The 27,903-nt window shown below is 40.4% G+C and overlaps 1 protein-coding gene across 1 annotated transcript; it reads right to left on the bottom strand.

Annotated features, from left to right (window-relative positions):
* Positions 1 to 1,186: 1,186 nt before the first annotated feature.
* LOC134612125 (olfactory receptor 6M1-like) lies at positions 1,187 to 23,895 on the bottom strand. Its single transcript, XM_063456503.1, has 6 exons — positions 23,823 to 23,895; positions 20,924 to 21,880; positions 10,139 to 10,382; positions 9,807 to 9,961; positions 1,385 to 1,450; positions 1,187 to 1,326 (listed from the first exon to the last, which is right to left on the bottom strand). Exons 1-6 carry the CDS (start codon positions 23,893 to 23,895, stop codon positions 1,187 to 1,189), a joined length of 1,635 nt encoding a protein of 544 aa, XP_063312573.1.
* Between the last annotated feature and the right edge of the window lie 4,008 nt (positions 23,896 to 27,903).

Below are 27,903 nucleotides of genomic sequence, written 5' to 3'. Positions count from 1 at the left end.
AATAATGCAATTATATTTTAAATGTGTAAATAAACTTACCGATTACCGAGTGTGTGCTGCCCGATCTCCCTCAAACCCGGAAGTGCACAGGTGGGACACGTGACATGCATAAGTGATGTGGTTGCTAAGATACAAGACAGCAGTGATTACTTGCGGTGCCCAATCCCGTGTTTGGTTACGAAGTGAATAAAGAACTGATTGTTTATTTCTTACAGAAGACTACTAAAAAAGCGTTATAGTAGCTATTTACCATATTGTCTATTAGGGATAGCCAAGGACAGAATGTGAGTGCAAAGTGAAACTATACATATCAATGTGAAGTGAATAATACACAAAACTGTGAAAGAAATGAATGAGAGTGATAGGAGTGAAAGACAAAATGGTCCCAAGATCCCTACCATATATAGAGCTATACAATATAAACAAAAACAATTAATAAATACATTATAAGTCTATCTGAATTTCACAATACTATCTGTCAGATCGGGAAATAGAATATAAATAATATAACTATTTATGTTGTATATTCATATAATTAAACATAGTATGGAAAACTAGCTGAAGAATACTATATACACTGATCTCCATGAATCCATTTCGTTTGAATTCTATGCTTAAAAAACATGTTTTTTAGATTAACTTATTAAGAAGTTATATATAATGAAAAATCGCTATAGATATAGATAGATAACTGAATGCAAATATCTAAATAACGGAGACAACATGGAAAAGTATACATTAATGATTGAGGACAATGATCCTGAAGTTTGCAGAAAATGGATGAACATAGCTAACAAGTGTTCCTTAGACTGGATGGTCATAGTAGTGGAGGAAGTTGGTAATTAACTCCTCATGGGCAAACAATCACTCCAATAATTTGAGGTATAGAATGTGTTCACTTTACAATCATCCACAGCAACAGAGCAAATGTTAAAGCTACAAGACAATATCAACAGATATAAAAATGATTTAATCCGATTTAAAAAACAGAAATTAGACAAGGTCAATCATGACTATCAGTATCACCAAATATACAGATGGCTTAGTGGTACACAATCATCAAACAGAGATGTGATTCCGAAATATAAATACCACATACGAAAGCCTACATTCCAGACAGTGGACGTAAGTTCTGGAGAATCTGTCTCTGATGCAGAAGAGAGAGAGGATATTACCAAAACACAACCTAGTTCTTCTTTTTTAGTACAAAGTTCAGATCCACACGAATCACCAGGAACCTCAAGGATGAATACTTGAGGCGTAAGAAGAACGCAATCCCGTAGAGGGACAGAAGGGACACAAACAATGCAAAGAAGATGTAAAAATCTTTATCAGATAAAGAATTAACTCAAGCACATTATGCTGTTTTAACGAAAGTACTTACATCTGTCCAAGTTACCAGACCAGATCCCTTCAAAACTGACATAGAATTGTTCAAACTGCAAAGGATCTGGAATAGTAATGAGACACGAAACGAATAGACAGATACACATAAAACTCCTTTCCATACCAGATACAAAAAAAGATCAAGACTTCAAATCATTCAATCAAGACATTCATGCAGGCAGTAAAACAAGAAACTGAGAATACTGTCAAAAATCCACCTGATCATAGACAGAACCTCACCCCAATGGAAAAAAGCAGCACTGAATGACATCATGAAAGACCCTCAAATTATTATTCGTCACGCAGAAAAGGGTGGGGGTATTGTCATAATGGCTTATGATAAATATTGTGAGGAAATTATTTGAGAATTAACTGACACAATAACCAGATTATATTAGGAGTTCAATTAGGATACTTAGACAACAAAACTTCAAAATATCTATATATGGAACATCCGAAACATCCGGTATTATATACCATACCAAAGATACAGAAAAATGCAGAAAACCCTCCTGCGAGACCGATCGTCTCTGCAAGAGACAGCCTAATTGAACCAATAGTGAGATACATTGATTTCTATATCAAAGATTCTGTTATGGATCTTCCGACATGCCTTCGAGATACTAGTGATTTTTTAAATAAAATCAATCAATCAAGTGTGGATAGAAGACAAAGAGATTATCTTGGCGACATTAGATGTACAAAGCCTGTACACTATCATACCCCATGACCAGGGTATACAGGCACTATGAGAAATTCTACGTTAATCTACAAAATACAACGGACCACCCATAGAATACCTGCTTGAGTTTTTGAACATCGCACTGACATACTTACTTTAAATTCAAAGAACTTTTTTACTTGCAAAAGTACTTGCCCTCATACGCCAATGCATACTTGTTTTGTTTCGAAAAACAATATATACTAAGCATATACTCTAAAAAGATTACCACCTACCATCAGTTTGTAGACGATGTATATTTAGTTTGGCATGGCTTATCTGATGAATTACAAAAGATGGTCATCGAGATTAACACGCAAAAGAACACAATTGGAAGACATGACGAAAAGATTTGGAGCTGGGGAATATCATCCCCATACACTTGAAATTGCAAACCAGAAAGCTATTACAAAGTGTACGACACAACAAGATAAAATATCTACAGTGACAACTATGAAACGCAAAATATATTTACCACTCACGTTCAACACAGGAAAAACTCAAGTTCGAAAGTCTATAGATAAATACTGGGGTATACTAAAATCAGATAAACATCTTCCTCAATTATTTCAAGATCGTCCAACGATAAGTTACAAACGAAATAAAAATTTGAAGGATATGCTAGTGCATAGCGATCCAACCCACTGTTACAAGAAACCAACTGGACAAAAAAAAAAGGATGTTATAAGTGTAGTGACTGTGTGACATGCAGCCACATGATCAGTAGAACCACATTTGCTCATCCTCACAGTGGCAAACTGATACCTATCACACACTATATTACATGCACCACTGACCATGTCATCTATCTAATCACTTGTCCATGTGGACTATCTTATGTGGGCAAGATCGACTTAACGGTTCATGACCGTATCAGATGACATAGATCTGCAATCACCACAGCGTTTAGGCATCAACGGACAGATAATCCTGTGGCCAAACATTTTCTACTCGCTCTGCACAGATTACCCACTTTGCATGCATCACATATTCTATGTTTTTATGAATTATTATTGTATAGAATAGTTTAATACCTAGGAAAAAGCAGGATGTATATAATTTATATTTAGGGCTTTATGAACAATCATAGTCTTAACAATCTTAATGATTAATGTATACTTTTCAATGTTGTCTCCATTATTTAGAAATTTGCATTCAATTATCTATCTATATCTATAGCATTTTTTTCATTATATATAACTTCTTAGTAAGTTAAAGGATTACTATAGGGACAGGAACACAAACATGTATTCCTGACCCTATAGGGTTAAAACCACCATCTAGCCCCCTGGGCCCCTCATGCCTCCATAAATATAGCAAAATATTACTGTATTCTAGCCTGAAGCTGTATCTCTGCATGCTGTTAGACTCAGAAAAACAAGCAGTCTGCTGACATCATTAGAAGTGGTGGCCTGATACAATCACAGTGCTTACCCATAGGATTGGCTGAGACTGACCAAGAGGTAGATCAGGGGCAGAGCCAGCATGATTCAAACACAGCCCTGGCCAATCAGCATCTCCTCATAGAGATGAATTGAATCAATTAATCTCTATGAGGAAAGTTCAGTGTCTGCATGCAGAGGGAGGAGACACTGAATGTTTGGATGCATTTTAGGCAACTATGACCCAGGAATGATCTCTAACAGCTATCGGAGGAGTGGCCAGTGAAGTTTTCACTAGGCTGTAATGTAAACACTGCATTTTCTCTGAAAATACAGTGTTTACAGCAAAAAGCCTGAAGGTAATGATTCTACTCAAGAGAACAAATTCAATAAGCTGTAGTTGTTCTGGTCACTATAGTGTCCCTTTAATCTAAAAAATATGTTTAAGCATAGAATTCAAAAGATATGGATTCATGGAGATCAATGTATAGGGTATGTTTATGAGCTAGTTTTCCATACTATGTTTAATTATACGAATATACAACATAGATAGTTATATTATTTATATTATATTTCCAGATCTGCCAGATAGTATTGTGAAATTCAGATAGACTTATAATGTATTTATTAATTGTTTTTGTTTATATTGTATAGCTCTACTATGATAGGAATCCTGGGACCATTTTTTCTTTCACTCCTATCACTCTCATTCATTTCTCTCACAGTTTTGTGTTTTATTCACTTCACATTGTTATGTAAAGTTTCACTTTGCACTCACATTCTGTCCTTGGCAATCCCTAATAGACAATATGATAAATAGCTACTATAATGCCTTTTTAGTAGTCCTCCGTAAGAAATAATCAATCAGTTCTTTATTCACTTCGTAACTAAACACGGGATTGGGCACCACAAGTAATCTCTGTTGTCTTGTATCTTAGCAACCACGTCACTTACGCACGTCACGTGTCCCGCCTGTCCACTTTCGGGTTTGAGGGAGATCGGGCAGCACGCACTCAGTAATTGGTAAGTTAATTTACACATTTACTATATAACTGTATTATTTGCACTGTACACTTGATCTTGAGGAAGACCCATTGGGGTCAAAATGTCGATCGGAAACAGAATTTATGTAATTATTTAATAAATCACATTCAAAGTTTTTCCATTGCTTACTACAAGGAGTGAGTGCCCAGAATACTTTGCTATATATATATATATATATATATATAAATATATATATAATTGTAGATAGTGATCAGCACTCACTGACTTGGTACGTATGCCTGATCCTGATGAAAGTTCCAGTGGGAACTGAAACGATGATCTTTTCAAATGGAATTTCAATAAACTGTAAGTTTTAACTTTACCAAGTCCGCGAGTGCTGATCACTATCTACAATTATATGCTATTCCCTGGATTACAAGCACCCGGCCAACATTTACTGAGAGCGTGAGTGCAAGGATTCATCTACTTCTATATATATATATATATATATATATATATATATATATATATATATATACAATTAAATATACACTTAGAATTAAAATAGATATTAAATATATACTGCATTTTGGTAGTGTGGAAATACTGTCAGTTTGTGTAATTTAATTTTAAACATGTCCACCCTCTTTTCTTTTTGTTTTGATTGCAGGGGTGTACTGCAAAAATTGGAAGGCATTATTCCTGAGTGGGGTAAGATAGGTATATCCCTCCCTTTACTCACATGATTCCTTTATATACATCTTAATTGTTCTAAAATTTTTATTCAATTAAATTGTGTTCCATATATAAATATTTGATTTGAAAGGAAAGCTCTGTTCCTTCTGAACAAATGATATATACTAAGTGTTGGTGCACGTAATATGAGAGAGGTAAATTATGGTTGAACACACATATAGCTCAAATTCTGTTTTGTTTTTGTCAGAACTAAGGGGTAAACTGTATCTACTGCATGTCGGTGCTATACCCAAATGCAGACCTATTTTGTTGCCATTATCAGTAAACCATACCTCTGGTGATGCCATCAGGGTCCTTAAAAATACGTAAAAGCAGGTTGTTTAACCATTTTCATTAACCAAATTTTTTGACACATACTGTATGCAAGAAAAATGTGTTTTTGTACTAATATTTCAGACTCTCAGGGAAATATTGCAAGTTAATAGATACTGGTGAGTAACTCTCTGATTGGTGGATTAAGTAACCAATCAGAGAGTTATGAGTTAAATTACACAGCGTGGGAAGATTCCAAAGAACTTTCCCACGCTGTGTAAAATGACACAGAGCACTCTGATTGGTGGATTTCAAACCAACCAATCAGAGTGATGTGACAGTTAAATGTAGAGACTTACCTGTAAGTCTCTTCATTTACCTGTCAGAGCACTCTGATTGGATGGTTTAAACAAAACCAATCAGAGTGCTCTGAGCCTAATTGCAGGGCGGGGCAAGGCTTTATAAGCCTTCCCCCGCCCTGCAGAGCTCAGTCTGCGCGGAGCCCTCCATGGGTGAAGAAGGATTATTATTTTTTACGCTCTTTTTAAAAAAAAAAAATGTTATTGCATCGGTTATTCTGTTTTTTTATTTGCCCTTTTTTGGGGCTGAAAAAAGAAGATTTTAGAAGAAAGAAAACATCGAATGGTAAAAACATTTTTTTACAGGTACTTAGTTAAAGGACCCCCTCATTATTTTTAGGGTGAGGGGGTAGATAGGGGGTTCATTGTTTTAGGGGGGAGGGGATGACTAGGGGTTTGGGGACCCCTAGTCTCCTGGGAGGGGGGTTAACATTTTTTAGGGCCCCCACCCGCCGCTCAGGGGTTGGGGGGGAGGACAATAGGTCCTCCCTATTGGTAATTAGGGCCCCCACTCGCAGCTCAGGGGTGGGGGGCAGGGGAAGGACATTAGGTCCTCCCCCCTTATCTTACTGTAGGGCCCCCACCCACCGCTCAGGGGTGGGGGCCAGGGGGAGGACATTAGGTTCCCCCCTTATTAGTATTAAGGGCCCCCACCCACCGCTCAGGGGTGGGGGCCAGGGGGAGGACATTAGGTCCCCCCCTTATTTAACTTTAGGGCACCCACCCACTGCTCATGGCTGGGGGCCAGGGGGAGGACATTAGGTCCCCCCTTATTATAATTTAGGGCCCCCACCCACCGCTCAGGGGTGGGGGGCCAGGGGAGAGGACATTAGGTCCGCCCCTATTCTGATTTAGGGGCCCCACCCGCTGCTCAGGGGTGGGGGCCCGGGGGTAGGACAATAGGTCCCCCCCATTATTTTACATTAGGGCCCCCACCCGCCGCTCAGGGGTGGGGGCCATGGGGAGGACATTAAGTCCCCCCCTTATTATAATTTAGCGACCCCATCCACCGCTCAGGGGTGGGGGGCCAGGGGAGAGGACATTAGGTCCCCTCCCCCTATTCTGATTTAGGGGCCCCACCCGCTGCTCAGGGGTGGGGGCCCGGGGGGAGGACAAAAGGTCCCCCCCATTATTTTACATTAGGGCCCCCACCGCGGGTGGGGGCTCGGGAAGGGGGACTTTTTATTTTTTTATTTTTTTTAACAGTGAGCAGCCACAGGCTGCTAACTGTTTTATAGACATGCCCCTACTCGCGGTATAGCGAGTAGGGGCATAATTTACTAATACTAAGTAATCTTTACTTAGTATTAGTAAATTTGGCTGAAAGACCAATTTAGGTCTTTAAGCCGTTTAGTAGATAACTCCCTAATACCATGGGAATTAGGGAGTTATCTACTTATTCATTCCTGTCATTACACTGACTGGCCAAGTAACTTACATTTTATATGAATGTATGTTACTTGATTGTTGTAAGTGTTGCAAATGGTTACAGGTGAATCCTGGCTATGTTTGTATACTTTTTATTTAAAATTGTATACAATGTAACATTCTTCTTATTTCACTGGGTAAGTATATTAGTACTTAGGCAATACTGTGCTTTGGAACTTTGGAACTTCGGCACTTTGGAACTTCGGCACTTCGGAACTTCAGCACTTCGACACTTTGGAAATTCGGTAATTTCAGAACTTCGGGACCTTGGCAATTCTGCACTTCGGCAATTCGGACATTTGGAAGTACCCGAATGTCCAAATTGCCCGAAATCGTCCGAATTCATATTCAGACCGAAACGAATTGCACATGTCTAGAAATAGGTAATAAACTTTTTGTCAGGTGTGTAACTATAGTGTGGACAAAGGTCCAGAATTGTTGGAGATTGGCACATTACCACCACACGTTTAAGGTTGTTGCCTCAAAGAGATTGCATCATCAGCATTGCAGAGAGGCAATATGGTACAGTCCATGTAACCTACTAGGTACCATTTACCAGCGATACAATGTTTTACAATGTTGTTCAATATGTGCAGATGATTTGATCAATTTTCTGGGTAGGTTGATAATATATTCCCAATGTTTTGGGTAAATTGTACAATGCAAGTACAGTTGCTATTGCTGTGCTGGAGTAGAATCTGAAATAGGAGTATGCTGGGAGAGCACGTGAAGATTAAAGGTTGAAGGCAGAGGGTAATCTGCAAGGGAAATCTGACAGATGCAGGAGCAGACTGGATGGAAGGGCAGAGATGTTTTGGTAATAACAGAATGTTAGCGAGATCATGAGGAGCTATGTGCAGTCTTTCCAGAGTGACCCTTTCTGGAGGATAACCAGTTAAAAATTGTGGAAGAGCAGTGGCAAGTCTTGTTGCGTGGTAATATGTCTGGACATTTAAAAGTGCCAGTCCTCCAACATTTTTCCGTGCATTCAGTAGTTTTAGAGCTACTCATGGTTTCCCACCCATTCAAACAAAGTTGTGGAGATCTTACTGAATATGTTTAAAATATGAAGGGGGAAGGGCAATGGGAAGAGTGCGGAAAAGGTATAGTAATTTTGGTAGGATGGACGTTTTGAAAGCCACAATTCTCTCCGTCCAAGCAATTTCCATTTGTGTAGTAGTGAACAGCAGCTATTCCAGACAGATACATAATTGTCTGCAAAAAGGTCTGCTGGGCTCAATGACAAGACAGTATCTGATGCCTACACCATGCCCTGCATAGATTAGCTGCTGGATCGGAAGGCTAGGGGCCAGTACCTCACTGCCATAGATCTGTGCAAGGGATGACAGAAGCTGTTCCCAAGACGGCCTTTGTCACCCCATTTGGCCTGTACCAATTTAAGGTTATGCCATTTGGGATGAAGAATGCCCCAGCCACTTTCCAAAGGATGGTGGATCGAATTTTGGATGGCTTCCAGGACTATTCCTGCACATACCTGGATGACACTGCTGTATACAGTGACACTTGGGAAGAGCGTCTGGTACATGTACGAGCTGTAATAGATAGGATTAGGGAGGCATGATTGACCCTAAAGCCCTGCAAGTGCCACCTAGGGCTGGCCGAAGTACAGTACATAGGACACTGTGTAGGGTTTGGGTCACACACAAACACAGATTTAGACAGATTTGTGTACATAGAAAAAGTCTTAGATCTTTGAGTTCAGCTCATGACAAATGGGGGCAAAAACAAAACTGTTGCATTTATAATTTTGTTCAGTGTAGTAATGTAAAGGCTTGCAATGAAAACATAAACTATTTAAATGGCCAACTTTAATGTCAAAGTTATATACACACAAACACACACACACACACACGCACACACATATATAGAGACATATATAATATATGTGTGTGTGTATATAACTGTCATATTAAGTATATTTGTATATATATATATATATATATATGTGAGAAAAAAAGTATTTGATCCCCTGCTGATTTTGAACATTTGCCCACTGACAAAGAAATGATCAGTCTATAATTTTAATGTTAGGTGTATTTTAACAATGAGAGACAGAATAACAAATCAGTTTTATAAAATTGTCCACAAATATTTTCACAAATATTCTAAAAACTTTACAAATACATATTCGCAATAGAGCTGCCCTTTTTACCTAAACAATAAATAAATCTCACTACTCCTCTGTATGTACACATGTTTGCTATTTAATTAATTGCCAAATCACATTTGAATAATATTTAAATTATCATTGACAATCCATATGACTTAAAGTTTTCTAATGTCTTATAGAATTTGATTGTACAAACTTTGTCCACATATGTTTGATTATGTCTTGCACTTGCTTGTTGCGTATACTGTATATAAAGGGAGTAATGACGCTGTTAAAAAGAGCTACTATCTTATTATGGTCAGGAGAAGAACTTTCAACTGGTCGTACATATATAAACATAGCACTACCATAAGCCAAGGAGACCACAATGAAGTGAGATGTACAGGTGGAGAAGGTTTTTTTTCTACCACTGGACGATGGTATCTTCATGACTGTGATAATGATCTTGAAGTAAGAAAAGAGTGTTATGGTTAAAGAACCCAATATTACAGCTGTGGCAATGCTTGAAAATACAAGATCAAAGGCTTGGATATCAGAGCAACTAATCTTCACCACAGCAGAGCTGTCACAGAAAAAATGATTGATTTCATAAGGACCACAGAAGAGCATATCACCCATTAAAACTGCAGGAGAGATACAAATAAAGAACCCACCAATCCAAGATATTAGCACAGCCCAATAACAGGTCCTGCTGGTGATTATGGAGTGATATATTAATGGTTGGCAAATAGCCACATACCTATCAACAGACATGACAGCCAGAAGACAAAACTCAGTGGCACCAAGAGACACATATATGTAGAACTGCAGAACACATGCAGGCAGGGAAATAAATCTGTTATTACTGACTAAGAGAGCGAGAATCTTGGGAACTGTGCAGGATATGAAGCAAATGTCAAAGAAAGCCAAGCTGGTTAGGAAGTAATACATTGGACTGTAAAGGCATTTATCCAGACAGATAGCAGTAATAATTGTCAAGTTACCTATTAAAGACATAGAATAAAGTAATAGGAAAATCACAAAAATGCATTGTTGTTTCCAAGGGCCAAGTGTAATTCCAACAAGACTAAACATTGTATGATTCTGGGTTGTCATCAAGTCCTCTGCACCTGAGATATGTCAAGTCAACTGGTGGATTGAAAGTATTGAGAGATTAGAGAAATGTATTTTATTATTAAAAATTACTAAATGTGCTCTTATCAAGAGCACTTTAAACAGACAAGCAATGATACAGTCTTCAAAGTTCAATTAAACTACTGAGTTCCTTATACATAATTATGGGCTACTCCAACCATCACTACCTCTTCTGCTTTAAATTGAGTTTGAGTTGATGTTGAGAAAGCACCAAGTGGGGATCGAAACTCATCCAGGGTGTCACTTACCGTTTTCTGGGTGGTCTTCTTAGGTGGTCTCTCCCCTGAACAGTAGCTTCGGGTAGCTCATTCACTCAGTATTTATACATTTTTTGTTTCTTTGGATACTGAGTTATTTTACACACTTGATACTATTTTGTACATATGACATTGGAACTACCTTAGCATACATGAGCACGAGGACTGCTGTTACAGTGTGATGCCATGTGTATTTACTTCTATTACTTTTTTACATTTGTGGAGTATTTTTTCTGATTATATCTTCTGCTTTAAGACATGGTTATGATGGTAGAAGTCTGTATATGCAGCATTTCAGAGATATATTCAGTTTTGTGTCAGGGGCCAGTTACACCTTCGACACATGTGACATGTATTAAGCTTATCCTGTGCAGGCAGTGCCTGTGAGGGAAAGCATTTGTCTCCCTCTCTCTCCCTTTTTCATTGTGGACAGCCATCCTCACTTCTCTATATCATGCATAGTGCTCGTAATTTCCACCCTCCCTCTCACTGGTTCAAAACATGGTCCTTATGAGAAGCCATTGAATGGTGAGTTTGAGTAACCCTTTAATCATTTATAAAGCTATACATAGCTTTCGAAAGGCAAGTAAATCACAAAGTATGAAAGAATCTAAAAGGGTTGACATGCAGCTGGTGGAGTGGCTTTGCATTGGGTGATTGTTACACAGATGGGAAAATGTCAGAAGTGGAAGAGGATATGGTGAGAAAAGGTGGATTGAGGGAGTCCATAACAAAAACCAAGTACTTAAACGATAATAAATAGCCAATGGGATGTGGAGAATGAACTCATTGCTGCAGAAGAGAGCTGTAACGGATCACCTGGCACCCCGACTGGGTACCTCCGTTAAAGGATGCTCCTAGCGCTTCCTGAGGACTCCAAGCACTCTGGCAGACACCCCAACCACCGAATCAGAGAAGCGTATAAATCCTCTCAAGCATATGAATGCTGTAGACAGTTGAATAGGAAACCATACGAATAGGTTTACACTCCTAGCAGTCAAACTGGAACAGCATACCATAAATCCTCCCCCAATAATGAGACGACACTTCACTTTGAGGGTTAAGCAGGAACTCTGGACTGGCTCATCCAGCCTGGCTTTTATTTCCATCTCACACATACAGGCCACACCCAGGGGGAGGCATAAAATAACCAATCCGAGATATGGTACAACCCACACATCCCCTCCCCTTAGCCTGAGAGATAATCCACTTATTATACAGTCTAAAACATAACTTTTACACAATATCTGTAACTTCAAAACCATACATCACATTCACATACAAATCACATATTCAGACTCAGCATACTTTAAACATAAACACTTCCAAAATTCAGGCAAATCCCTCCAGTGGATCAAAAGTTACACGGAAGTCCTTTTATGACCGACCGCAAGCACATTTTCTTGCCCAAAACAGTTCCATAGATTTGGGCTGTGCGGTCGGTCAATTCCTGGCATAAAAACGGCTAAGTCCCATTCGAAGTGTGCCTGTACTTCGACGTGTCGAAGTGGAGTTGATGTTAAGGGTCGGCGGTGTTCGAAGTTAAAATGGCCGCCGCCACGTGGTCCTTTGTACGATACCGGCCACTTCGACGACTTCGGTAACTTCGACAGCTTCGACAACTTCGACAGCTTCGACAGTGTCTGAAGTGCCATATACAAAAGTACCAATCTGTCCCCAAAGTATTTAAAGGGCTAGGGACAGTATTATACAATCCACATGCCCAAAAGTAGTTCTTAAAGGGTCAGTACATTATGGTAGCAGTCCATAAGCCCCAATTCAGTCCCTTAAAGGGCAATATCTCCCAGGGACCATAATCACTGGGCAGGAGGCTAGCAACCAGGCTTCTCCAGTTCTCAGTGGCGAGGTTGGTTCCGCCACAAGAGCTAGGGGTGAATTTTGAGAAGAAAAAATATAGTGGCTAAGGGATTTAAAAGTGATGAAGCAAAGAGGATGGGTAGAGATATCACAAGAGTGAGGAGACATATGAAAGTGTAGAGTTTTTGACAGTTGTGTGTGGAAGAGGCAGACCGTATGTAACGTGTTGTAAAAGATATGGGCAGCTGTAATTTGAATTTACTGAAGTGAAATGAAGGCATGTTGCAGAAGGGTAAGCAGGAGGGAGTCATCTATAAAGTCTGCTGAAGATGAAGGTGTGAGAAATGAGTATTGCAGCAGAGAAGATGAGAATGAGCAGTGATTCTGAATTCTGAGGTGAAAGTGACACAGGTGAGGTGCATACATAAGTGTTTGAATCTGTATCATTGAGCTTGGAATGCTTAACATCATAAAGTGCATTACAAGTCTAATAATTATTTTAGCCATACATCATGCTAGCTGAATAGCAGCTGTTATATTAAAAATGAGCACCTTAGGCCTGGTTCCACTGCAGCTCTGTACTTGTATTTGTTCTACATACCAACTTTTCTAGTGTGTCCCAAAATGCTTTGCACCTTAGGAAAGATGAATTAGAATGCCATGTGAAGCACATATGTGCAATACAATATAATATTATATAATAATCATATTGTAATATCTATAAATTCTGACTACATAGCAGTCATAAAAATAACTAGCATTATGCACGAGTAAAAAATATCACTAAATATGTATAAATACCAGACTACCTTGTATTTCTAACATGTTCACCTATTTGCAGATGCTTGGTGATTATTATGTTAGCGTTCTGTCATGAATCTGACATTTCGTACTCTCACTCTGGTATAGACTAATAGGTGTTTTGTGTTATGTCAAACATTCTAGTGACACAAAGCAATTTCTTAATTCAAAACAATTTTAAATTTCAAATTGTAATGTTATCTTGTAGGACATGAAGTTATCAGGAGTGCTTTGCAAATAAAAGCATGGGAATCACAAAATAAATTAATTTCTAAAAAAAAAAAACATTGCTGTTTAAGTCTTTTTCAAACTATAGACAGTTTTTTTTTCTCAGTGCTAGTTGTTAACTTGAAAGACTAGTAACAGCTTACTTAGTTCACCTCCTTAATGTCTGATGCAGCAAATTAGGGTTATGTTATATTAAGCCCTTAAAGATGAGCACAATTGTTTTGATGGATTTAAAGAAGATTAACACACATCAGCTCCTTTAAGTATCAAAAATCAAAACCCACAAAAGGTATACTATGCCTGGGGTGGACACTTAGAATACTTATAAGTAAATGTAAATATCTTTAACAACAGCATTATATAAGTTATATAAGTTAATGGGATCTGGTGGTAGATGACAAGGTAATGGTGGTAAAGTACCAAATACAGTGGTATTTCTGTTCGTGGAAGAGGAAGATGACATAATCATACACATTTCTTATACATCACCCTAAATATGTTTCATTTTGGGGCTTACTTTTCACAGTAACTCTATCTCTTTTCGAGACACTTAAAATACATAACTACAGTTGCAAGAAAAAGTATGTGAACCCTTTGGAATGATATGGATTTCTGCACAAATTGGTCATAAAATGGGATCTGATCATCTAAGTCACAACAATAGACAATCACAGTCTGCTTAAAATAATAACACACAAAGAATGAAATGTTGCCATGTTTTTATTGAACACACCATGTAAACATTCACAGTGCAGGTGGAAAAAGTATGTGAACCCCTAGACTAATGACATCTCCAAGAGCTAATTGGAGTGAGATGTCCAATCAATGAGATGAGATTGGAGGTGTTGGTTACAGCTGCCCTGCCCTATAAAAAAAAACACACCAGTTCTGGGTTTGCTTTTCACAAGAAGCATTGCCTGATGTGAATGATGCCTCGCACAAAAGATCTCTCAGAAGACCTACGATTAAGAATTGTTGACTTGCATAAAGCTGGAAAGGGTTATAAAAGTATCTCCAAAAGCCTTGCTGTTCATCAGCCCATGGTAAGACAAATTGGCCGTCCTGTAAAGATGACTGCAAGAGCACAGCGCAGACTGCTCAATGAGGTGAAGACGAATCCTAGAGTGTCAGCTAAAGACTTACAAAAGTCACTGGCAAATGCTAACATCCCTGTTAGCGAATCTACAATATGTAAAACACTAAACAAGAATGGATTTCATGGGAGGATACCACAGAGGAAGCCATGCTGTCCAAACAAAACATTGCTGCACGTTTACAGTTTGCACAAGAGCACCTGGATGTTCCACAGCAGTACTGGCAAAATATTCTGTGGACAGATGAAACCAAAGTTGAGTTGTTTGGAAGAAACACACAACACTATGTGTGGCGAAAAAGAGGCACAGCACACCAACATCAAAACCTCATCCCAACTGTGAAGTATGGTGGTGGGGGCATCATGGTTTGGGGCTGCTTTTTTTGCGTCAGGGCCTGGACGGATTGCTATCATCGAAGGAAAAATTAATTTCCAAGTTTATCAAGACATTTTGCAGGAGAACTTAAGGCCATCTGTCTAGCAGCTGAAGCTCAACAGAAGATGGATGTTGCAACAGGACAATGACCCAAAGCATAGAAGTAAATCAACAACAGAATGGCTTAAACAGAAGAAAATACGCCTTATGAAGTGGCCCAGTCAGAGTCCTGACCTCAACCCGATTGAGATGCTGTGGCATGACCTCAAGAAAGCGATTCACACCAGACATCCCAAGAATATTGCTGAACTGAAACAGTTCTGTAAAGAGGAATGGTCAAGAATTACTCCTGACCGTTGTGCACGTCTGATCTGCAACTACAGGAAACGTTTGGTTGAAGTTATTGCTGCCAAAGGAGGTTCAACCAGTTATTAAATCTAAGGGTTCACATACTTTTTCCACCTGCAGTGTGAATGTTTACATGGTGTGCTCAATAAAAACATGGCAACATTTCATTCTTTGTGTGTTATTAGTTTAAGCAGACTGTGATTGTCTATTGTTGTGACTTAGATGATGATCCGATCACATTTTATGACCAATTTGTGCAGAAATCCATATCATTCTAAAGGGTTCACATACTTTTTCTTGCAACTGTATATATTGTCAGAATACAAGAGGATCAGCAAGATATAAGACAACAACCTTCCAAAGGCCCGAAGGCACAGTGGGGAAGATAGAAAGGCATGATAATGGAACTTACAGTTACTGTGCTGAACACTTAGTATATCAATTGGGAGTATCAGACTTAGATTTAACATAATTCATTCCAGGAGACCACTGAAACTAGAGAGAAAACTCAATACGGAACAAGCTAAACTCAGAGTCAGGGAAGTAACTGAAACTGGTAAACTTGAGGACAGAAACAAAACTTGAGGTCAGGAACATAGCCGGGTACAAAACAAAATAAACAGGAATTGAGAAGATCAGGGTCAAGGATGTAAGCATTATGACATGCTCAACAGAAAACATGAAAGGGCAGTGATCCAAAGATTACAGGAGTTTACATAGGCCCAGATCTTTTTTGAAAAAATCAGTTTTGAATAATTTGTGCATGCGTATTGCAAGCAAGACACTGACACCAAAAGTTAAAAGGAGCAAAGGCAGCAGCTCACATCAGTTAAGGTTACTTAAAGCCAGAATGACAAAACTGCAACCTAGCAAAAATTGCACTGTGTGGATTCTGGTGTTTTCATGGTTGAATTGACACAGCTGCATCAAAATTGCAGCGAAATTGCTGGACTGATGGGCTGCGACAAATTGGAACAAATACCTTTGCACCGTGGCTGAATAAAAATGGACCAAAGTTTGTTTTCCTTACCCTTGCTGTGTTCCATAGCCCGTGAGTCCCTAGCATACCTTCAAATTGCCCAAATTCAATACCCGGAATTAAATCCTGTTTAGTTCTTATTAGCTCCCTTTGAGGTAATATACATCAATACTCAAATTCCTTCTCCGGCAATCCTAAAGCGGCTAGACTCCAACAAAACATTCTTAAAAACTGATAACGAGAAAGTACAGATTGATCCAAATGGATAAGCAATGGGACACCCCCCACTGGCTGCAACACCAAATACTTCAACAAGCACTTATGGCCCTTGTTACCCTAAGGAAGTGATGACCTTCCCAGATGCCTGTCGTGGACCTGAAGACTGACATCAGAAAAACTCGGCCCACCAGTATAACCGGGGCAAGTGAGTTTTAACCTGCCGATCATAGACTGCAACTGTTTGAGTGTAACTTTTTCACCTGCCTAACAGTGACTACAGCCTCCCTCATCACCCACAACTTATCCTCTGTGTAAAACACCCATGACTGTGTAAATTTCCAAGCCTAGGAAGCTAAGATAAGTGGTAAGGCCTGCCATCTTCTCCACTGCCATGGTACTCCAAATAGACTCATCACCGACGGCAAAGGTCACAGAATATGCAAACACTCAGACGAACCTCTAGGACCCACACAGAAAAAAGCATCTAGGCAATGAACCACCAAATGGCACCCAACTTCAAACATCACTACCCATTTTAAAATGTACTAAAGGTCTCAAAAAAGGCACATGAGATGGAGCAACCCATGGCAAGGCACAAGTCCATAAAATATTCACCCTCAAAACAACAACCCAGAAGTCGGAAAGCAGACTCACTTTCACTAGCAATAACCAAATGTCAAATGAGCTCTTGAAAAGCTCTTGCATGAGAAAAAGGCCCTGTGTTTGTTCTGCGCACCAATTTATTAACATGCTTGAGCTGTGTTTGCTTGTAACTTGTCTCTGGTATCTCGATAAGTGGGATACCAGAGGACAAAATGGCCAAGAAAGCGAATTGTACATCTGTTTGGAGCCTGCTTGTGTGATAGAGTGTGTGTAGAGTGAGCTGATTGAGGTGTGGTGTTTTGTGTAAAAATGTTGGTGAAAGTTGTGTTGTGTTTATGAAGTAATATGTGCGGCTAGGGACTGTGTGCGTGTGGATAGGTAATGTAGAGCGTGTAGGGGCTGTAGAGAGTGTGTGTATAGAGAATGTAGTGTGTGTTTGAATACAAAGAGTCTAGTGTGTTTAGGGCATTTACCCGGTTTGCCAGATGGCCAGTCCAGACCTGGACACTGTGCACAATTCCTTGTCAATATCCACATTCACTGATTGACCCTTTAGAAATGATAAGTGATGAATGAGTCTATATTTGCCTCCCTCTTTTTTGGGAACAATCCTTGACTTCCTAACAAATGGTGACATGCTAAACCTGGGAATCAGAACTAACTGGAATGTGCCTGTCACTCCCAATAATTGTACTACCTTGTCCATTCATTATTTAAAGACAACCACAATTTGCGCAGCACAAAGGGAATCCGAAGCCCCTCTGTGAACCCCCATGACGTCCAGCTTACCATAGTGTTTTAGCTTTGACAGTATCACGTCTCTGTTAACTGGTTGCCCCAGCACTAGGTTCAGATAAGGTCTTTCCTCTCTTAAAGCACTTGAACAGTCTGTGGGTTCCCCCACAGCCAGAGGACTTAAGCTTATACTTGCAGGTAGTGCAGCTCATCCAGGATGGCACATCAATGCGAGCTGTGGCAAGAAGGTTTGCTGTGTCTGTCAGCGTAGTGTCCAGAGCATGGAGGCACTACCAGGAGACAGGCCAGTACATCAGGAGACATGGAGGAGGCCGTAGGAGGGCAACAACCCAGCAGCAGGACCGCTACCTCCGCCTTTGTGCAAGGAGAAACAGTAGTAGCACAGCCAGAGCCCTGCAAAATTACCTCCAGCAGGCCACAAATGTGCATGTGTCTGCTCAAATGGTCAGAAACATACTCCATGAGGGTGGTATGAAGGCCCAACGTCCACAGGTGGGGGTTGTACTTACAGCCCAACACCGTGCAGGACGTTTGGCATTTGCCAGAGAACACCAAGATTGGCAAATTCGCCACTGGCGCCCTGTGCTCTTCACAGATGAAAGCAGGTTCACACTGAGCACATGTGACAGACATGACAGATTCTGGAGACGCCGTGGAGAACGTTCTGCTGCCTGCAACATCCTCCAGCATGACTAGTTTGGCAGTGGGTCAGTAATGGTGTGGGGTGGCATTTCTTTGGGGGGCCGCACAGCCCTTCATGTGCTCGCCAAAGGTAGTCTGAGTGCCAATTGGTACCGAGATAAGATCCTCAGACCCCTTGTAAGACCATATGCTCTCTGGCATATGGCCCTGGGTTCCTCCTAATGAAAAACAATGCTAGACCTCATGTGGCTGGAGTGTGTCAGCAGTTCCTGCAAGATGAAGGCATTGATGCTATGGACTGGCCCGCCCGTTCCCCAGACCTGAATCCAATTGAGCACATCTGGGACATCATGTCTCGCTCCATTCACCAACGTCACGTTGCACCACAGACTGGCTAGGAGTTGGCAGATGCTTTAGCCCAGGTCTGAGAGGAGATCCCTCAGGAGACCATCCGCCACCTCATCAGCATGCACAGGCGTTGTAGGGAGGTCATACAGGCACGTGGAGGCCACACACACTACTGAGCCTCATTTTGACTTGTTTTAAGGACATTACATCAAATTTGGATCAGCCTGTAGGGTGTTTTTCCACTTTAATTTTGAGTGTGACTCCAAATCCAGACCTCCATGGGTTGAAACATTTGATTTCCATTTTTTAATTTTTGTGTGATTTTGTTGTCAGCACATTCAACTATGTGGAGCACAAAGTATTTCAGAAGAATATTGAATTCATTCAGATCTAGGATGTGTTATTTTTGTGTTCCCTTTATTTTTTTTTGCAGTGTACATTATCACAATTCCTATTAAAAGAACACTCCAGGCCAGAAATTGAATGCATCGTATAAAAAGAGTGTGTTGGAGCAAAATAAACTTATGGCAATGGATAGCTTTGTTTGGCAATCGTTTGTGGCATAGTAATGCATAGACACTACTACTGTTATACAATACTTTAAATGTAAATATAGTACAGCACATATTTGTATTAAAAAAAAAAATTGCTGCAATAATAAAAGCGTACTTTATATAATCATGGCCAATCAATAAGAATAATTTTTACAGAGAAAAACACGTACAAAGAACAACATTATTTCTTATACTGACATAACATTTAGACGGCAAAACTATATATAAGTGTAAAAACATACTTAAAGGGCTTCTCTAGTGCCCGGAAAACAAAGCTGTTTTCCTGGCACTAGAGAATCCTGGAGTGCCCCCTTCCATTTCGCCCCCTATCGCATGTCGCTGAGGGGCCTAAAACCCCTTCAAGCACTCACCTGAATCCAGCGCAGATGTCCCTCTGCGCTGGGTTAGGCTCCGCCCATGCCCCTCCCCTGCCAAAGTCCACTGGCGGGGGAGATCTAATGCGCATGCGCGGCAATGGCGGGACGCGCGCATGAGACCTCCCCATAGGAAAGCATTATTCAGTAGCGTGAGGACATCCAGCATCGTTTAGACGACCAAAAGTCACCTAAGAACCCAGAAGTCCCTATAGTGGCTGTCTGGTAGACAGCCACTAGAGGAGGACTTAACCCTGCAAGGTAATTATTGCAGTTTATAAAAACTTGCAGGGTTTAGGGTGATGGAGTTAGCACCCAGACCACTCCAATGGGCAGAAGTGGTCTGAGTGCCTACAGTGTCCCTTTAAATAATAGTATTTAGATATATATGTATATACACCATACACTACATATATTCTCATTTAAAGAGTTGTTACATAAAGGGTTCACCAATACCCAAGGCAGCCACCAGTAATTGATTTTTTTTTCGGGTACAAGATGATACCAAAGATCTCTCCCACAATTCAATATATTCTCATACAGGTACAATCTATACAATCTATACAGGGCAGACATTCAATAAATTATTCAGAATAAGAGTGCACAGTCTTTATACAATAAAATAACACAGAATGGCAGCAAGTAGCATTTGGGTGTGGAGATAGGACCTGAAGTAGATGTCAAATAGGACTAAATTAAGGTATTGCATATGGGTGGAAATGGGGAAACTAATGTGCTAGGAGAAGGGCTGGAGAGTCCAATTTCTCTCTAACCAGCTCATGGTAAACAAATAATGGGAAAGGAAGTGAACTAAATATAGTATCTGCAAATATCAGCTGCTATACAGCCTTTTAACTCCCACTACTCTTGGACAGGCTGGTAAATGTGTATCTTAGTGCAGCCATAGGTTTAAATCAATGCGCATCCTGTCTCTGTGTGCGTGTTTGTGTTTTATTGTATTTTACAGGATAACTAAGAGCACAAAATGAAACACATCTGGTTTTCATATTGCAGAGGACGTCTTGGACTTGCTTGTTACGTAGACTGTATATAAATGGATTTAGCACAGGAGTCATAACACTGTTAAGAAGAGCTACAACCTTATTAAGGTCAGGAGAAGAACTATCAACCGGTCGTACGTATATAAATATGGCACTACCGTACACCAAGGAGACCACAGTGAAGTGAGAAGTACAAGTAGAAAAGGCTTTTTTTCTTCCACTGGATGATGGTATCTTCATGATGGTGAAAAGAATGTTAAAATAGGAAACTAATGTCGTTATAAAGGAACCAATTATTACAGCCGATGCAAAAACGGAGAATATCAAATCAAAGACTTGGATGTCGGAGCAACTGATTTTAATCACCGCAGAGCTGTCACAGAAGAAATGATTAATTTCGAAAGAACCACAAAAAGATAAACCAAACATTAAATAAGTAGGATAGATGAATGTAAAGAATCCTCCAATCCAAGACATTAAAATACACAAAAGACAGGTCTTACTGGTGATGATTGAGTGATACCTCAGTGGATGGCAAATAGCCACATACCTATCCACAGACATGACAGCTAGAAGATAGAATTCAATGGTACCAAGTGACACATAAAAATAGAATTGCAGAAAACATGCAGGCAGAGAAATAGATTTATTGCTACTGACTAAGATAGTGAGGAGTTTGGGAACGGTTGAGGATATAAACCAAATGTCCAAAAAAGCCAAGCTGCTTAGGAAGAAATACATTGGACTATGGAGGCGTTTGTCCAGCCAGATAGCTGCAATAATGATCAGGTTACCCATTAAAGAAACATAATACAGCAGTAGGAAAAGCACAAATACTCCTGTTTGCATTTGGGGCCCAACTGTGAACCCAACAAGCATAAATTTGGTGTGGTTTTGTACAGTCATGTCTGCAGAAATCCTCTGAGAGTTACACAATAAGAAGGTCCTCACTAGGAATAGGGAGAAAACATGAAAGATTATGTATGGCAAGAGTGTAGGACTTGGCAATAAAAAACAACTAAAGAGAAATTAACTCTCCAAATTGTGTAAGCTTTACATGTTTCATCATATTGAATACATAAACATACAGTAGAACATGTTCTTCAACTATTTATCCAGAAACAACCAAAGAGCTAGATTTGGGCATTTTGATCAACAGCTATTTCACTGAAAATGACTGAAGCCCTGATTAATAAACATAGATAATTGCTGTTTACTAACGGTTTGCTTTTGGCTTTTTTAAAAGGGTTTTCTTGGTAGTTCCCCAGTTGTTTGTTCGTATTTACGGTTTTAACATATGTTACTTGTTATTTGTTTTAAATTAAGATAGCAGATGCCTTGGTTATTAGGTCTAAAATTTACTATTTTCTTGTCAAGTCACAATTTCCACTTTCACTTTAATGAATAAAACCCAACTATTATAACATACCGAGTACAAAGAGAGACAGTTTTATCTTGTGTTAAATAAACTATAACAAGAATATATAAACAGAAAGCAGATGCATCACCATGTTAGTGTCCAATGTAACCTAGTTTTTGAAAATAACTTTAATAAAACAGCAGTTGCTTTAGAAAAAGAAAACAAGAACATCCTATGTTAAAAAGCACACTCACGCATAATGCTGTCACCAACAGAATATAAATAACTTTGGAAAATCACATGGCGTATGTGTTTCATACTGACATAGGCAATTTAAATTAAGGTTAGAAAAAATCTTCTCAAATGATTTTTCTACACAAATTCCCATAGATTGTAATTGTGACATCTGTATAATCTTTTGGAAAAAAAAATCAAACAGATTAAAATAATTCCTGATGCTGATTAAACACATTAAATAGGGACAATTGTACTTATTTATAGGATTAACATAGAGTTATTCACAAAAGTTTGTTATTCACTAAAGTGAGAATTCAAAGTAAATTTCAAATGTAAGGTCAAAATAGCCAAAGTGGAAGAAATGCTTTCAGTGTGGCTACTCTGATCTTAGTGTAAGTTTTAAGAGTGATAGAATAGAAGAGCTGTCCGTTTTTATCATTGAAGTCTCTAGAACAACCACTGTTTCTACAACTTTAATGAAATGGCCCGAGACTTTTTCACAAGCAAGTACGTTGGCAAGTGTCTTGAATATTGTTGCCATGTGTGCTATTGTCAATTTTATGTTTAAGCTAAACTTTCTTTTCATCTGTCTATCTATCTATCTATCTACTAGACTATGGCAGAAAAATAATACATCACATACATGTTTAGATTTGTTATATTGTCTTGCAATATCATTTTTATATATTTGTGGCATGTCCAATTTGTGCACATACACATGATGATGAATTGTATGCATTTCTTTTTACATCCCTGCAATATCTAATTAAAATATTAATATGCTTAAATTAAATTAATATGCTTTTTTTATGCTCATTTTCTGTGCACATCTCTCCCAGTTTTCTTGTCAACAGTGAAATTAGCTTCAGAAAATTATGTCTTTCTGTCTATCATCGATCGGTCTGTCTGTCTGTCTATTCTTGAGCATTAATCCTCTCCCTGTGTGTAGTGTGCATCACCCTGTTGCAGAATCCTCTTACCTGGTGGGTAGATCCCTCAATACAAACAAGTGCTGATTGGCATTAGTTATAAAGTTGCTCCTAAGCAGCCTTCCTTCCCATAAGTATACGATTTTAAACATTTAATTGGTTATGAGCCCCTATAGAGCATCAAGTGTAACAAATATTCTCTCATGATGCTTTGTCATTTTGTATGTGCTTAAAGAAATCTCTAGTCCAAAAAATAATATCATTTTTTGTGGTACTTATTATTACTAATAATAAGTATTATTAATATTAATAACCTCTGTTTACCCCCTTTTCCATAAAAAAATAACGGAAATCTTTTTAATTTACCTTCTTCAAGTACCGAGATCCAGTCACTGCAGATGTCCAGTCCGCCTTCCACAACATCATCTTGACTTCTCATTTTCGCGACCAATCAAATGCTTTTCATACAGAAGCATTGTGGATGAGAAACGCCTGCGAGGAGAGCACCATGCTTGCTCTAACAAAATGATTTTTACAAGAAAGCTTTGAATCCAATACCTCCCTATGATACACAATTGATGATGTTCGACATCGAACGTCACATAACAGAGTCAAATTCAGTCACAAAGGAGAAGCACCCTTTAGTTGATGTCAGGAAGACAGCCACTAACAGTTTGTCTAGTCTTGCAATCAAAACATTGCCATATGTCTAAAATATCAATGTTTTACAATGCAGGTCTCTAACGCCAGAGCCACCTCACTCAGACAACTTAACTGAGATGAAGTGACCTTGGTGCCTTTAGTGGTCCTTTAAAAATTAACGTATTTTATCTGAAATGTGATCACAGTTTTATATAAATTTATAAAAGTGGGAATTCAAAGCAAATATCTTATTTAAGGCCAGAGTAGCCTAACTGAAAGCTTAAATTACTTCGATTATTTTTCAATTCAGCTATTTTGACCCTAAATTTAAAATTCACTTTGAATTCTCACTTTAATAAATAACCCTGTTATTATTATCATTTATTATACTTTATTGAGAGAGCACCATCATATTCCACAGTGTTGTCTATGGGTACAATGGTACAAGTAAAAACACACAGTACAGTAGATGTTAGAGACAATAAAATATGACAAACAAATAGAGAAGGAGATATTTCTGTGTGAACTTACTACGTAGATGGATAGGGAGGTGAGAAACTGGAGGTGGGGACTGCAATGATGAGGAGGATGTTAATACAGAGTGAAGTTAGGGCATTTATTGGGTAAGTGGCATGCATTAATTATGAGTTGAGTGGTAGGCTTCCCTGAACAATAATATCTTTAGGGAGTGTTTAAAGGAATGCAGAAAAAGGGACAGTCTGACAGAGTTGGGAAGTGAGGTCCAGAGGGTTAGGGCTACACAAGAGAAGTCCTGCAGTCTAGCATGGGAAGTAGGCAGGTTATTGTAATAACCAAGACAAGAAATAAAAAGGGAGTGGATGAGTTGCTCAGTGCTCAGAGACAAATTCGTTTTGGAAATATTGAGTAGGTTCATATGAACCTAGAGTGATAAAAGTTTTTTTTCCACTTCAAAGGAGACTATCTACAATGCAATATTCACTGCTATGTCATCTGTCATCTGCTATATCAACTGAATTGGTAAATAGAATTGAAATCACAAAAATACACCTTTCCAGCAGTATCATCATGTCTTGAGCACAAAAGGAAAAAATACATTGAGAGATCCATGCAGTAGGTGTGGACATTTCAGCTAACTGTTTAAAACTGGATAGTCATTGGTGACAGGTGGCAGAGGCGGCTATCTAATTAGGCGATTTAGGCAGCGGCCTAAGGCCTCGCGCTGTCTGGGGCCTCGCGGCCGCCTAAATCACCTTAGTGCAAACTGACATGTCGGGCCAAGGGTCCGACACAGAAGGTGGCCTGGCGGCTTGCCCACAATGCCGCCGGGTGCGAGGCCCCTCCTGTCAGTCTGCCCTGACAGAGAGCCAGCCTACAGTCTGCAACTCTGCCGGGAGTAAGCTGCAAACTGAGTGGTCTCGCAATCTCCAGCCTGTCAGAGCGTTGCCTGACTGGAGATCACGAGACTCACCATGCGGTCTGCAGCTCACTCCCGGCGGAGCTGTAGACTGAAGAGCAAGGGCACCTGCTGGACCACCAGAAAAAAAAAGTGTATTTGTGAACACCCTTTACCCCCACCCACCCCCTGTTATTGCCCCTCTACCCCCCCTACCCCCTGTCACTGCCCTGGTACTCCCCCACTACCATGTCACAGCCCCCACACCCACCCTGTCACAGCCCCCCCACCCAGTCACAGCTCCCCCCTACCCTGCCACAGTCCCCCCTACCCTGTCACAGTCCCCCTACCCTGTCAAAGTCCCCCCCCACCCTGTCAAAGTCCCCCCTACCCTGTCAAAGTCCCCCTCCACCCTCTCTCTGCCCCACCAACCTGTCACAGTCCCCCCTACCCTGCCACAGTCATCCCTACCCTGTCACAGTCCTCCCTACCCTGTCACAGCCCCCCTTACTGGCTGTGGGATAACAGCCCTCCCACTCTGCCACCCCTCCACACACACACACACACACACACACACACTCCCTGTCACCCCTCCACACACACACCCTGTCACAGCCCCCCTCCACACACCCTATCATCCCCACGCACAAACACTGTCACAGCCCCCCTACACACCCTGTCACCCCCACCCACACCCTACCATCCCCACGCACACACTGTCACCCCATACACATACGTTATCACCATTCCCAAACACTTTCAGCCCCCACACACTGTCACCCCCTTCACCTAGCCACACTCACATTAAACCCTCCTAATCCTGTCACTCCCACCCCCAACAACCATACCAAACTCACCTGCCCTTGCTTTACCACAATTACCCTATCATATTAACCCCCCAAATCCTGTCTGACTTAACCTTCTTCTTCTTCTTCTGTCGCACACAGTCCCCAACCCTGTCACACTCATCCTCTATCAGTCTGTCCAACTCACCCCCTTCACCCTGCCACACTCACCCTACCACATAAGCCCCTCCAATCCTGTTCTCCAACTGTGCCACACTCACCCCAAACCTTGCCACACCCTCCCCCCAAACCTGCCACACTCACATGTTCACATTAACCTAATCCTGCCAGGTTAACCCCCTTAATCTTGCCACACTCACCTCCCCTCATTATGTTATGCTGCCTCCTCCAAACATGGCACATTCACGCCAACCCAGTGATACACCCCCCCAAACTATGCCACACGCAGCCTATCACATTAACCTCCTCCAACCATGTCACAGTCACCCCCTATCATTCTCACCCTCCCTCATTCTGTCACACTCACCCCCCCAACCCTGTCTCATTTACCCCCCTCACCCTGTCACACTTACCCTGCCACAGTTACCACTTTACTCACCTTGTCACAGTCACAAACTGAAGACATTCATCATACATAGATTCACAAAGGTCACAGGCAGCCCCCATAAACACTACACATCACAAGCAGCTACCCCACACACATACGGTCCCAGACACATGCTCATAAAGACATACATTCACACACAAGGATACTCTCACACAGACACAAACTTTCATGCACATACACAGGTAGACAATGCTAGACACACTCAGAAATACACACACCGGCAGTAATGTATACACGACTGCAAGGCTATGTAATCATACTCCAGAGTCGTGTAAAATTATTAGCATAATTACTAATTAAATTGGTTTATTGCAAATTAATTTAGTTTGCACATTATGCCATAACTACAGTCGGAGAGCTCACAACGCAGCGGCACAGGGAGTCGAGACACTGCAAGCCTCTGAACAATGGATACAGAGACTAGCTCTCTGTATCCAGCGCTGCAAGCTTGTCCTTCAATACAACTACAGCACCTTATACACACACAATACAAAACCTATTTTTTTTCCACTTTGAGTGTCAGTGGGGGCCTCATGTTTGAGTGTCGCCTAAGGCCTCACAAAGTCTAGAGCTGCCATTGACAGGTGGGGTCCCTTATTATAATAGTCATGTGGGAAGGTCTTAGTGTTCTACCCCGGCACCTCCCATGGGTGGCATGTTGGGGTACTAATTATAATATTTAAGGGGGGAACCCAGTGGCCATGCTATTAATTGTGGGGGGCAATGAAATGACCACCCCTCCACTTTATAATTATTTAGAGCCCTTACCTGCGACTTACCCCCTTCGAATATTATAGATATGGGGGGGTGGGGGGAGGGGTGGATACTAGGTCCTCATATCTAAATATTATAATTATCCCCAACCCAGAATGCATCAGGGCGATTGCTGCAGATCCGCTTGAGTCGACCGTTTATGGCTTTAGTAAATATGAGAATTGCCACTGTGGTTGGAATTCTGTAAATTTTCTCTGCAGTTTGTCAGTGGATCACCCGTGACCACCTCCTGTCCGTTGTCCG

The sequence above is a fragment of the Pelobates fuscus genome, chromosome 5 (assembly GCF_036172605.1).
Source record: "Pelobates fuscus isolate aPelFus1 chromosome 5, aPelFus1.pri, whole genome shotgun sequence".
Lineage (NCBI taxonomy): Eukaryota > Metazoa > Chordata > Amphibia > Anura > Pelobatidae > Pelobates > Pelobates fuscus.
This window is presented reverse-complemented; position numbering and strand designations above follow the sequence as displayed.